We start from the raw sequence: 15,070 nt of genomic DNA, 5'->3' as shown, positions 1-15,070 counted from the left end.
AACCCCCATACACACACACACACACACACACACATTCTCATACATACACCACAGACAATTAAGCCTACCCAGTTCCCCTACAGTGCATGTGTTTGGACTTGTGAGGGAAATCAGGAGGAAACCCACGAGGACATGCAAACTCCACACAGAAACACCAACTAACTCAGCCCAGGCTGGAAATAGCGAGCTTCTCATGCCCCCTTCCGAGACTACTTCAGTTATGTTGTGCATTTGGCCGTGTTTGATTTTAGACATTTTTCTTCTCGAGCTTTTCAGCACCGCCTTGCCTTTTCCACTGTCCATCTCTGACCATTAGCTTGTGTTGTTTGATTGACATTCTTGCCAGACTTTAATTACATCTGCGTAACCTCTAACTGGGTCTGCCCATCTCAAAACCAGCCGGTCAATGCCAATTGAGCCCATGCTTAACATTTACTACTATTATTACTAGTATCATCATCATCATCATAATATTGCAAGAGATAGAAGCTGCCTGCATGTAAAAAAGTCATGTAAAATAAGTAGATTTAAAAAATAGCTGACCACCCCACATTTAAAAATGGTCCAGTCCTTGGCGCTTACCAACAAGCATTGGACCAAACCACTCTAAGGAAGGGGAGGGAGAACTCAACTGTTTCTAAATGCATTAGTTACCAGTTCTCTCGCTCTGCACGTTTCCTACTTATTATTTTTTTATAATCAATTTCCTACTTCCTACTGCTGGTTCACTGTGTGTGCGCGTGATCTGTCCCTCACACAGAAATTCTCACGTGCTCTGCGACCCACTGAGATGCGCCTTCTTGCACTGTAGTTTCTGAATCTGCTCAAATGTCCAGGATTCAGGTTTTACTTTCGCATTGTAAAGCTGCCGGTATTTGTATGCGTTGTTGCATTACCAGTTTGCAGCTGAGTGCGCGAGCACAGCCGCGAGAGAAACATTAAACGATTAATCATTTAATAAACCACTCAGATAAACTTTATCATCAGAGAGAACAAAATGACATCTATAACGGCTGCAAAATACTTACACCAGCAGAAACCGGTAATCAGTTTATTCGCCGCATTTAAATGATCTACACTTTTTATTCTAGTAATTAGTGTCCTGGGTGAGGCAGTGGCGCAGTAGTGCTGCCGCCTCACAGCAAGAAGGTCGCCGGTTCGAACCTCGGCTCAGTTGGTGTTTCTGTGTGGAGTTTGCATGTTCTCCCCGTGTTGGCATGGGTTTCCTCCGGGTGCTCCGGTTTCCCCCACAGTCCAAACACATGCGGTACAGGTGAAGTGGATAGGCTAAATTGTCCGTAGTGTGTGTGTGGATGTTTTCCAGAGATGGGTTGCAGCTGGAAGGGCATCCGCTGCGTAAAAACTTGCAACTTGCTGCGTATTGCAACTTTTTGCAATAATGTCTATTTTTTATATTTTTTCTGATATTTATTTCTCATTTACTGCATATTTTATTAATTGAATGATGCTAATATATTACACACTTCATACATATCTAAAATGCTTTGACAATACTGTAAATGTCATTCCAATATAGCAAATCAAGAAAGAGAGAGAGAGAGAGAGAGAGAGAGAGAGAGAGAGAGAGAGAGAGAGAGAGAGAGAGAGAGAGAGAGAGAGAGAGAGAGAGAGCACCCTTTACCTGTCAGTGGGTGCACATGGCTCCTAAATAGCATAAAAGTAAGAGAAATAGTGGATTTCTATTATTTCAGCAGCCTTTTTAAAACAACTTTAACCCATTGAAGAGTAAATGTGTATAACAGTGTCATAATCAGGCCACCACTGCACGTATATTTCAAACCTGTGGGAAGCCCTGCCCCACCCTGCCCTGCCCCACCCTGCCCCACCCTGCCCTGCCCCACCCTGCCCTGCCCTGCCCCACCCTGCCCTGCCCTGCCCTGCACACTGAGCTGATCTCACCAGGAAATGTGACTATTTCACGTTTTGTCAGTATAGTGGTATTTTCTTTGTACGAGTTCAGTCGTCTGAAAATGGACCATTTGAAAAAGGAGGCACCCACACTCCCCCCACCCCCTCCCCTCTCGGGGTCCGGCCCACTCGAGAACAGATTTTACTCCATGCGGCCCCTGACCGAAAATGAGTTGGACACCCCTGAGTTAAAGCGACAGTAAAGGCATTAGCAGTCATCAGATCAGCGCTGATCGATGTTCTTCATCATCTGTTCTCATCATCATCATTGATCAGTTTTAAATCTGTCAGTCTCATAACCCTAACGCCCCTCCCACCTCATCAACATCTCTTCTCTGATAGGTGTTTATAGAGATGCACCAATAGCAAACCACAACTATCCAATCAGGTTCTCGCGGAGACCGAAGCCCCGCCCACATCTGTCCTGCTCTAGAATCGGGAGAAAAGAGGCGCTCCAGCACACACACACACACACACACACACACACTCCTCTAGCTGACAGATGAGCAAACTCGGCTGTAACACTGTCGTACAGCAGTGCACGGGTTTCCTTCCGAACTGAAATCACAGCATCAGCTCCATCCCGAACACACGGAGAGACTCTGATCGATCAGTTCAAGAATCGATTACAGACAGAAGAGCTTAGGCCTCCTCTAGCACACATACAGTCATGCCCGTAGTGCTGGACACACACACACACACACACACACACACACACACACACACTAAAACCCAATGAGATGGGAATCAGCAGAGGAATACACAGGTCTAACAGCAGCATCTGCGCGCGCGCGCGTGCGTGCGTGTGTGTGTGTGTGTGTGTGTGTGTTCTGGAGGAGAAACACTGACAGGAGGAGGACTGTAGTTTAATATCTAATAATGGCCGACACTGAATCCCGCTCGGCTGATGATGATGATGATGATGATGATGATGAAGATATAAATGTAACGCAGTTCCACTGTGCGCTAGATCAGGCGCATGCGCAGATGATCATGAGGATGATAGTGATGGAGGTGAGCATCTTCATCATCCTCACCGCTCTCCCGCCGCTCCGCTCTCCATTCTCCGCCGGTCAGTCCTCACCCGCGGCCCGCTGCTGCCCCCTCATACCGGTGCCGGTGCTCGGTGTGTGTGTCTGTGCTGGATCCGCGGCTCTTCAGCTCACACTGACCTACATCAGCCGAATCAGAACAGCAGCTGAACTGCGCATGCGCCTCTGCATTGATCAACGCGCCCACAGAAATCTCCGTTCACTGTAAATTAACGCCGGTTTGGTGTCATCACGGACACCGAGGAGCCTCCGCTGCCTACAGCTGGCCGATCACAACTACGTTTAATTCATTTTGGTGCAGTTTGTTTCGGTTAAAGCGAATGAGCGGCCAGTGATGACGTGTCATTCGCGGCGGTGACGTGTAGATAAATCTGCATATATGCTAATGAGCTGTGTTCTGGAGCTCACTGATAATAAGCTGATGTGCATCAGGTGTGTGTTGGAGCCTGCATGCAGCATCACACACAGCTCAGCCTCAGGGTCAAGCTGAATAACAGGAGGAGTTCACACGCGCATGCGCTGCTCATTCAGTGGCCCATTAATGAAGGTGCATTTAATAACAATATAGGCTCTTACTGGCTTTATAGCTCTCGATAGGTGTCATGTCATCGTGTGTCTTTGTGCATATTGTGGTGTTGTGTAGTATTGGGTGGATAAAGAAATGTATCATACAACCCAACTCAATCTGTTTTATTAGTGCGTCCTCAAACTGAGTCTTAATGAAACCGTGTGCTGTTGAAGAAGAAGAAGGCAATATCCTTCAGCTCAGGGTGTGCAGAAGCTGGAATAGGTCAGTGTGTTCTGCATTTCACACACACTATGAAGCAGGGGTGGGGTAGCTGTGGCTCTCGAGACACATGTGGCTCTCCAGCTGTCTGCCTTCAATATTATTTTACAGTTTAACTTTAACCATCACTAAAAATCAGTTTCCTCTCGAAACACTACAATTACACTTTAAATCGTCACTTTACACAGCACAAAGGACGTTTCGACTAATGTGTGTTTGTGGCAGTGTGGATAAACTTGAACTGCGACAACAACAAAGGGCAAACATCTTACGTTTCTATGGTAAATTATATTTAAATAACAATTATGAGAGATGATGGCCAAAATAAAAATCCTCTTAATTGTTGTTTCTTCATCATGGAGCTGCTCATCATCTGCTGCTTCATATCGGTTTAATTTTGAGTTGTGCATGGACACAAATTAAGGTTTTGATAAAACCTGTTTTATTTACACTAATAATAACAGTAATATATTAGCAGTAATACTATAATATATTTAGTAATGCATAGTAATGCTGTAGCAAATGCATTTTAAAGAGGCATTTTCAGACACTGTTGAAATCAGAATTATTCGCCTCTCTTTGAGTTTATTTATTTTAAATATTCCCCAGATGATGTTGAACAGATTGAGGAAATGTTCACAGTGTGTCTGATAATGTCTGATCTTCTGGAGAAAGTCTGATTTGTTTTATTTTGGCTAGAATAAAAGCAGTTTTTCATTGTTTAAGCACCATTTGAAGGTCAATATTATTCGCCCCTTTAAGCTGTTTATTTTATCAGATAGTCTCCAGAACAAACCATCGTTAATCATAACAGTGTTAATAATTCATCTCTAATCACTGATTTATTTTCTCTTTGTCATGATGACATAATGATTACCTAAGGTAATCAGGTTAACTAAGCAGGTTAGGGTAATTAGGCAAGAGATGTGCTGGAGAAATCTGCTCTCTGATAAACAGAAAATGGGGAAAAATAAACAGGGGGGGGGATGAGATAACTCTGACCTCAGCTGTGAACACATCTAAATGGCTCTTTAAAAATGCATTTGCTAAAAGAACACAGAAATGGCTCTTTGCTGAAAAAGGGTTCCCGACTCCTGCTATAAGCTAACATTTAGCAATCAAACAAACACAGTGACACACTGATGCCTGAAGCCGGAGAGCTGCCGTGTAGGATGAACGTCTCCAGTGTTAGAGAGATGACTCCAGTATCTGCTAATGTAATGATGCTGATGCTTCTGGACAGGTGCAGTACCGGCAGAGACCAGCAGGGGCTCCGCAGCTTAACCAGTGCACTGTGTCCTGGACCAGTCCTGGACTGTACTGGAGTACACTGGTCAGCGCGGCTGCTCTACACGTTCTTCCCGAATGCCACCCGTGGACTGGACCGCGGCGCCCGGGGCTCGATGCCGTCTGAAATGACCCAGATGGCGGGGGTGAACCGGCCGCCCTCCATCACCACCTGGATCTCCTCAGCGCGGGCCAGCGCCTCCAGCTCCGGGCTCGTCTCCGGACACCAGTCCGCCATGAACTTATCTCTGGTCTCACACAGGTTGATGTGGATCTCCTCCGGCTGCAGGCCGAACAGGTAATCTGCACACACACACACACACACACACATCAACTCACACTGCGCTCCAGAGGGTGTATCTCAGAATGAAGGTTGATCAGCAGCGGATGTGCTGTATCCTGGTCGCGGCACGGCTACAGAACTCCACTGTTCTCCACTGAGAGCAGACAGGGGTCTGAGCTGTAGTGATGTTCTGTATCTTTAATTAAATGCACAGCTTGCAGACAGATAAACATGATGCACACTACACTGACCTACTTATTAGGGGCCCAGCTCTGAAGGTGTGTAGACACCTCTTGGATCTGCTCCGGTTCTTCTTCTTCTTCTTCTGCTCTGGGTGTTTGCGCAGACTGTGGCGCACTGATAGAGGTCAGTCTGGTCTTCAACCACAACAAATGTGCTCTCTCTAACTCAACTCTCCAGCGCCACCACTTATCTTTACAGTTATAACTGCGACTGGGCTACGATCTGATTCTGCTACCATCCGAAATTTACACCGGTGGAGCATGCCGAGTCGAGTGGTGTCTGCTTCTCCCAGGTCAGCCATGTTGGCCGTCGCCTGGTTTGAACATTTCTGTTTAATTCATTGAAGCTCGGCATGTGTGTTCAGGATGTATGTTAGATCTGTCATTATGGCCTCACACTGAGCACACCATAAACATTTGATGACAGCGCCACCTATGGGTCAAGAGTTGTGAGCCATTCATCAGCCATTATTAATGAAACGTACAAACTTGGTAATAACGTTTGCCTGCTTTTGCTTATTTTGATGAAACTGGTCTGCAGTTAATCCTTGTGTCATGCCGACAACACAGATACAACTTATGCCATAATCTGCCAAACTTCCTGTCCGCCATTTTGATTTTGTCAGATCAGGGGTCGCCAAACTTGTTCCTGGAGGTCCGGTGTCCTGCAGATTTTAGCTCTAACCCTAATCAAACACACCTGAGCAAGCTAATCAAGGGCTTACTAGGTATACTTGAAACACCCAGGCAGGTGTGCTGAGGCAGGTTGGAGCTAAACCCTGCGGGGCACCGGACCTCCAGGACCGAGATTGGTGACCCCTGTCCTTGACTGTTGGCCCAATCTTCACCAAACTGGACTCTGACCGTCTTCAGACCATGCAGACCAACAGATCTTGCGTTCACGCAGACAGATGAACGGTTGTCATGCAGCACGTGCGCAAGCTTGATGTAGCGCTGCCAGATGACATCACCGCAACGGAGTGAAGTACTGAGACCAAACCCAATAAGTGTGATCCAGAGCGGACACTGAGCTAACTACACCAGTCTCCGCCGGCTGGGTAACACTGACAAACTATTCAGTTCTATCAAACTAAATCAAACGAGATTTATCACATGACTTTCCAGTCGTTTCGTCTGTGGTCATGTGACCTGTATTGCATTGACATCATTTATTCCCTAAAAACGTCCTGTCCACCATCTTGAATCATTTTGAGAATCTGTTGTTTTGATGGATCTTTAGGCCGGCCCCGATAACTGCTGCTTGCAGCCATATTTATCATTATGATTGAAGATCAGCAGGTGACTGGAGTGTTGTCTGTGTCACCCGCTGCTCCTCCTCCATGTTGTGTTTCTGAGAGCCGGACACTAATAATCGTGCGTGCAGTACAGCGGTCACAGCGCTTCAGTGTGGACGAACAGCGGTAGTGAAGTGATTGACAACATTAAGACAGCGTGTGTTTGTGTGTTCTGTGGATTAGCCGTAGCTTCACCTGCTAGGTCGTGCATCAGGTCTTTGATGAGGTGTCCGATGATGGCGTAGAGCGTGGCCACGATGATGATGGAGGCCAGGATCATGTAGAAGACGTGTATGGGCAGGTGGATGGCGTCTCTGGCCGGCGGGACGTAGCTCTGGAAGTACACCTGCTCCTCCTCCCCTGCAGGGGGCAGCAGAGGCGGCGGCTCGCGCGGAGCGGACATCGCTAATCCTGCAGGCACACAAGACAGCCGTTACTGCCGCTGACCGCACCGCAGACTGCTGCAGAGTGTGTCCATATCTCCTGCAGTGTTGCAGAGGTGATCGTACCGTGCGCATGCAGTCCTGCTCGGCTGATGGAGTTTAGCGGCTCACGCCCGTCGCTCAGGTGCACACTCACTGATGCTCGCGTCTGATTGGCTGAGACTCTCAAGGTCAGCGGCTTTATCAATCAGCTGATATTATCCAGCTTTGAGGAGGCTTACAGTCTGTTATGGCTAATCATGGACCCAGAGAACAGACACACACTGATCCTGACACACACACACACACACTGGACTTATATTCGCATGAAACACACTACACAGCGGCTCAGTGAACCCAGAACCGCACAGAGACGGCTTATGGAGCTCAGCACCAGTGTAGAAGAGTGTGTGTTATCCCATTACAGCTGTGTTTGTGCAGTGTTGGAGATTATACATCATCACACACAGAAGACTCAGACACCGGCGGTTGGCTCCTAATGAAGAGAGGCTTTAATTCTACATCTCAATCTGTTTTACAGGAATAAAACAAGACAGAACTCATTTAATGCCTCACGGGTCAGCGATGACCACACGACTCTGTCAGACACAAACACTGGGATTCACTCTTTATTTCTACAGCAGCACAAAGAGCAAGAGGCCTGTGAGGAAGCGTTAAGCCTGAATAATGAACATGTGTGTGTGTGTGTGTTCATAGTGCAGTGATGTGATGGTGCTGTAGGGGGCGCTGGTGTGTGTGGACGGACTCCTCCACCCGCTCCTCCACCTGCTCCTCAGGGCCTCCTTCAGCATCAGCAGATCCATCTTTAGTGCCGAAGACACAGTCTGTGGAGAGATGAGCAGCATTAGTGTGCGCGCAGACACACACACACACACACACACACACACACACACACACACACACAGGACATACACCATAAACTAGCGTCTGCAGCTCTACAATCACTGGCTCTAATCTAAATCTCTAACAGTGTGATCATGCCGTGTTCATACAGTAAATGTCCACTCATACCTCTGCACAAAGATTACAGATGTTTCTGAAACACACGGCGGGCAGATGTGCAGTAATGAAACCCTTTCAGTGACAGAACTGGAGATCAGCAGCAGATGGACACGCGGAGGAGCTTCATATACACACGGCTAAACAGCCGGAACTCTTTATATTGAGCAGATCCGGCATTTCTCTGCCTTCAGCACCGCCAACAGTCAGAAAGGAGATCTCGAACCCAGTGGGACAGGGCTTATATGAGGACACAGCGGGAGACACGTCACTGCACTCACTGGGAGAAGACATGCCACAAACACACCACAACACATGCCTCAACCATGCCACAAACACGCCACAGACACACCACAACACATGCCTCAAACATGCCTCAAACATGCCACAAACACGCCACAAACACACCACAACACATGCCTCAAACACGCCTCAAACACGCCACAAACATGCCACAAACACACCACAAACACACCACAAACACGCCACAAACATGCCACAAACACGCCAGAAACATACCACAAACATGCCACAATTACGCCACAAACTTGCTCTAAACACACCACAAACACGCCTCAAACACACCACAAACATGCCACAAACAACATGCCACAAACAAGCCACAAACACGCCACAAACACGCTCTAAACACACCATAAACACGCCTCAAACATGCCACAAACATGCCAAAAACACGCCACAAACACGCTCTAAACACACCATAAACACGCCTCAAACATGCCACAAACATGCCACAAACACGCTCTAAACACACCATAAACACGCCTCAAACATGCCACAAACACGCCACAAACACGCTCTAAACACACCACAAACACGCCACAAACATGCCACAAACACGCCACAAACACGCCTCAAACATGCCACAAATACACCACAAACACGCTCTAAACACACCACAAACACGCCTCAAACACACCACAAACATGCCACAAACATGCCACAAACAACATGCCACAAACAAGCCACAAACACGCCACAAACACGCTCTAAACACACCATAAACACGCCTCAAACATGCCACAAACATGCCAAAAACACGCCACAAACACGCTCTAAACACACCATAAACACGCCTCAAACATGCCACAAACATGCCACAAACACGCTCTAAACACACCATAAACACGCCTCAAACATGCCACAAACACGCCACAAACACGCTCTAAACACACCACAAACACGCCACAAACATGCCACAAACACGCCACAAACACGCCTCAAACATGCCACAAATACACCACAAACACGCTCTAAACACACCACAAACACGCCTCAAACACACCACAAACATGCCACAAACATGCCACAAACAACATGCCACAAACAAGCCACAAACACGCTCTAAACACACCACAAACACGCCTCAAACACACCTCAAACATGCCACAAACATGCCACAAACATGCCACAAACATGCCACAAACACGCCACAAACATGCCACAAACACGCTCTAAACACACCATAAACACGCCTCAAACATGCCACAAACATGCCACAAACACGCCACAAACACGCTCTAAACACACCATAAACACGCCTCAAACATGCCACAAACATGCCACAAACATGCCACAAACACGCTCTAAACACACCATAAACACGCCTCAAACATGCCACAAACATGCCACAAACACGCTCTAAACACACCATAAACACGCCTCAAACATGCCACAAACACGCCACAAACACGCTCTAAACACACCACAAACACGCCACAAACATGCCACAAACACGCCACAAACACGCCTCAAACATGCCACAAATACACCACAAACACGCTCTAAACACACCACAAACACGCCTCAAACACACCACAAACATGCCACAAACATGCCACAAACAACATGCCACAAACAAGCCACAAACACGCCACAAACACGCTCTAAACACACCATAAACACGCCTCAAACATGCCACAAACATGCCAAAAACACGCCACAAACACGCTCTAAACACACCATAAACACGCCTCAAACATGCCACAAACATGCCACAAACACGCTCTAAACACACCATAAACACGCCTCAAACATGCCACAAACACGCTCTAAACACACCACAAACACGCCACAAACATGCCACAAACACGCCTCAAACATGCCACAAATACACCACAAACACGCTCTAAACACACCACAAACACGCCTCAAACACACCACAAACATGCCACAAACATGCCACAAACAACATGCCACAAACAAGCCACAAACACGCTCTAAACACACCACAAACACGCCTCAAACACACCTCAAACATGCCACAAACATGCCACAAACATGCCACAAACATGCCACAAACACGCCACAAACATGCCACAAACAACATGCCACAAACACGCCACAAACACGCTCTAAACACACCATAAACACGCCTCAAACATGCCACAAACATGCCACAAACACGCCACAAACACGCTCTAAACACACCATAAACACGCCTCAAACATGCCACAAACATGCCACAAACACGCTCTAAACACACCATAAACACGCCTCAAACATGCCACAAACACGCCACAAACACGCTCTAAACACACCACAAACACGCCACAAACATGCCACAAACACGCCACAAACACGCCTCAAACATGCCACAAATACACCACAAACATGCTCTAAACACACCACAAACACGCCTCAAACACACCACAAACATGCCACAAACATGCCACAAACAACATGCCACAAACAAGCCACAAACACGCTCTAAACACACCACAAACACGCCTCAAACACACCTCAAACATGCCACAAACATGCCACAAACATGCCACAAACATGCCACAAACACGCCACAAACATGCCACAAACACGCTCTAAACACACCATAAACACGCCTCAAACATGCCACAAACATGCCACAAACACGCCACAAACACGCTCTAAACACACCATAAACACGCCTCAAACATGCCACAAACATGCCACAAACATGCCACAAACACGCTCTAAACACACCATAAACACGCCTCAAACATGCCACAAACATGCCACAAACACGCTCTAAACACACCATAAACACGCCTCAAACATGCCACAAACACGCCACAAACACGCTCTAAACACACCACAAACACGCCACAAACATGCCACAAACACGCCACAAACACGCCTCAAACATGCCACAAATACACCACAAACACGCTCTAAACACACCACAAACACGCCTCAAACACACCACAAACATGCCACAAACATGCCACAAACAACATGCCACAAACAAGCCACAAACACGCCACAAACACGCTCTAAACACACCATAAACACGCCTCAAACATGCCACAAACATGCCACAAACACGCTCTAAACACACCATAAACACGCCTCAAACATGCCACAAACACGCTCTAAACACACCACAAACACGCCACAAACATGCCACAAACACGCCACAAACACGCCTCAAACATGCCACAAATACACCACAAACACGCTCTAAACACACCACAAACACGCCTCAAACACACCACAAACATGCCACAAACATGCCACAAACAACATGCCACAAACAAGCCACAAACACGCTCTAAACACACCACAAACACGCCTCAAACACACCTCAAACATGCCACAAACATGCCACAAACATGCCACAAACATGCCACAAACACGCCACAAACATGCCACAAACAACATGCCACAAACACGCCACAAACACGCTCTAAACACACCATAAACACGCCTCAAACATGCCACAAACATGCCACAAACACGCCACAAACACGCTCTAAACACACCATAAACACGCCTCAAACATGCCACAAACATGCCACAAACACGCTCTAAACACACCATAAACACGCCTCAAACATGCCACAAACACGCCACAAACACGCTCTAAACACACCACAAACACGCCACAAACATGCCACAAACACGCCACAAACACGCCTCAAACATGCCACAAATACACCACAAACACGCTCTAAACACACCACAAACACGCCTCAAACACACCACAAACATGCCACAAACATGCCACAAACAACATGCCACAAACAAGCCACAAACACGCTCTAAACACACCACAAACACGCCTTAAACACACCTCAAACATGCCACAAACATGCCACAAACATGCCACAAACATGCCACAAACACGCCACAAACATGCCACAAACAACACGCCACAAACACGCCACAAACACGCTCTAAACACACCATAAACACGCCTCAAACATGCCACAAACATGCCACAAACACGCCACAAACACGCTCTAAACACACCATAAACACGCCTCAAACATGCCACAAACATGCCACAAACACGCTCTAAACACACCACAAACACGCCTTAAACACACCTCAAACATGCCACAAACATGCCACAAACATGCCACAAACATGCCACAAACACGCCACAAACATGCCACAAACAACACGCCACAAACACGCCACAAACACGCTCTAAACACACCATAAACACGCCTCAAACATGCCACAAACATGCCACAAACACGCCACAAACACGCTCTAAACACACCATAAACACGCCTCAAACATGCCACAAACATGCCACAAACACGCTTTAAACACACCACAAACACGCCTCAAACACAAACACACAAACACACACACACACACACACACACAGCTGCACCTGCCAGGTCGTGCAGCAGGTCGTCGATCAGGTGGCCGGTGATGGCGTATGTAGCGGCGAGCACCAGCAGCAGCCCCACACACACATACAGCACATGCGGCGGCGGCAGCGAGAGAGCGTCCCGCGCTGGAGGACGGAACTCCACAAACACTGACCCGTCTGAGGGGTCCGTCTGCAGAGAGCGTCCCGACGGAGAGTCCATCGTGAGATATACACACACACACACGACTGCTGCACATCTGAGCGCTGAGATACACACATGTGACGGACGCACATCTGCTGCGGGCGCATGTAGGCCAGCGGACGCGATTACAGCGCATTACAGCAGGAAACACACACGATCTGCGGGAGATTACTGCAGCTGTAATCAGACCCTGAACACACACACTCATCAGGAGAAGCAGACTAATCCAGCAGAGGAGACAGCAGCTGCTCCAGAACCACAGAAACACACACACTCACCTGTGCTCATACACCTGTGCTGCTCTCCGGCTCCTCCTCCTCCTCTACTCGGGACACACCTCCTCCGGGTCGGAGTTGAGCCTCATGGCCTCGTGCATCAGGAAGGTCCACTCCACGATGGTGATGCCGGTGTTGAAGACCACGATCGCGAACATCAGCGGGTGCAGCATGCTGGACAGGTGACAGGTGAGGACAGGACAGGACAGGTGTGCGGCGCGCTCTCAGAACACAGAACTCAAGCCGGTAATCCACTGATCCCCTTTACACAACGCCGTCATCAGCATAATCCCGCTGTTTACCGGACAGCGCCGCACATCCCATAATGCAGCACTCCACAGCCTCAGCGCTCAGGTGTGATGATGAGGAGCTCACCTGCAGACCACACTGACCTGCAGGACTGTAGAGGACACCTGAGAACAACAGCAGAGCTTCTGAACACCGCCACAGATATGACCACCAATGACTGATGACTTTACTGAGCAGTCACTGACACACACACACACACACACTGACACACACACACACACTGACACATACACACACACTGACACACACACACACACTGACACATACACACACTGAACACACACACTGAACACACACTGACACACTGAACACACACTGACACACACACACTGAACACACACTGATACACATTGAACACACACACTGAACACACATACACTGAACACACAAACACACACACACTGAACACACACACTGACACACACTAAACACACACACACTGAACACACACACTGACACACACTAAACACACACACACTGAACAAACAAACACACACACACTGAACAAACAAACACACACACTGAACACACATACACTGAACACACAAACACACACACACTGAACACACACACTGACACACACTAAACACACACACACTGAACACACAAACACACACATACTGATACACACACTGACACACACTAAACACACACACTGAACAAACACACTGAACACACACACTGACACACACACACACACACACACACACACACACACACACACACTGAACATCCTGGGTTATGCAGAGTAACCCACACACACACTCATATAAAGACTCTTGAGGTGAGGGAAAGCAGTTTTACCTGGAGATGAACACTGCAGCGGTGGACACACACACACACACACACACACACACGGTAGGCTGTGAAACCTAGAGCAAGTGAGCGCACACACACCCACACACACACACTCGCGACAGCTCTACGCGGCAGACACACTCGCTCGCGCCTCCTCCGTCTCGGCCTCCTTGAAGAAGACCTCAGACATCAGCAGCGTCCAGAAGATGATGGTCATGGAGACGTTCACCAGAACCATGAAGATCATGAGCGGATGCAGCATGCTGGCGGCGGCAGAGTGTGTGTGTGTGTGCGCGCGTTTGTGTCTCTCGCAGGCGAAGATAATCCGGCTCCGCTTCAGCAGACTGACCACACACACCTGGAGGACGCAGAGAGAGAGTTACACACACACACACACACAAACACACACAAACACTCACACACTCACCGTATCTCAGCTTGCGCTGGAGTGTGTCTGACCTGCGCTCAAACTCCGAATGACCCTTGACCCTAATACTGGCCTCTGTCCTCAAACCCACAGCTGATATAATCTCAGTATAATCTGTGCCAGACTTATAATAATC

The 15,070-nt window shown here is 47.9% G+C and overlaps 2 protein-coding genes across 17 annotated transcripts in view; both read right to left on the bottom strand.

The window, feature by feature from the left end:
- wu:fj49a02 overlaps window positions 1–3,125 on the bottom strand; it is a 51,508-nt gene extending 48,383 nt beyond the window's left edge. For all 12 annotated transcript variants that reach the window (XM_073932658.1, XM_073932717.1, XM_073932664.1 and 9 more), the window contains exon 1: window positions 2,967–3,125. In XM_073932658.1, coding sequence (XP_073788759.1) covers window positions 2,967–2,992 — 26 coding nt within the window. In that variant the 5' untranslated portion in view covers window positions 2,993–3,125. The remainder of the gene's footprint in view (window positions 1–2,966) is intronic.
- A 1,062-nt stretch (window positions 3,126–4,187) lies between these two features.
- Window positions 4,188–13,466, bottom strand: LOC108180196 (uncharacterized). 5 transcript variants are annotated; one of them, XM_073932846.1, is made up of 6 exons: window positions 9,702–10,345; window positions 9,404–9,591; window positions 8,330–9,327; window positions 7,385–8,142; window positions 7,071–7,286; window positions 4,188–5,358 (listed from the first exon to the last, which is right to left on the bottom strand). In XM_073932846.1, the coding sequence occupies exons 5-6, from the start codon at window positions 7,276–7,278 to the stop codon at window positions 5,117–5,119; spliced, it is 450 nt and encodes a 149-aa protein (XP_073788947.1). In that variant the 5' UTR covers window positions 7,279–7,286; window positions 7,385–8,142; window positions 8,330–9,327; window positions 9,404–9,591; window positions 9,702–10,345; the 3' UTR covers window positions 4,188–5,116. The 5 variants fall into 5 exon arrangements, with proteins under 5 accessions (XP_073788947.1, XP_073788954.1, XP_073788935.1 ...); XM_073932853.1 differs by lacking the exons at window positions 9,404–9,591; window positions 9,702–10,345 and adding an exon at window positions 12,942–13,283 and having other exon boundaries at window positions 8,330–8,557; XM_073932834.1 differs by lacking the exons at window positions 8,330–9,327; window positions 9,404–9,591; window positions 9,702–10,345 and adding an exon at window positions 12,942–13,466.
- Window positions 13,467–15,070: the final 1,604 nt, after the last annotated feature.

This window comes from Danio rerio, chromosome 2 (assembly GCF_049306965.1).
Source record: "Danio rerio strain Tuebingen ecotype United States chromosome 2, GRCz12tu, whole genome shotgun sequence".
NCBI lineage: Eukaryota > Metazoa > Chordata > Actinopteri > Cypriniformes > Danionidae > Danio > Danio rerio.
Note: the sequence above shows the minus strand (reverse complement) of the source record. Positions and strands in the feature narration are given on the sequence as shown.

What these genes read in the sequence shown, in the direction of transcription:
- LOC108180196 (XM_073932834.1), bottom strand. Translation starts at nt 7,278, where the DNA reads ATGTCCGCTCCGCGCGAGCCGCCGCCTCTGCTGCCCCCTGCAGGGGAG. An exon ending in CCTGATGCACGACCTAGCAG is followed by an intron (nt 5,359 to 7,070) that starts GTGAAGCTACGG and finishes GTGTGTGTGCAG; the next exon opens with ATTACCTGTTCGGCCTGCAG.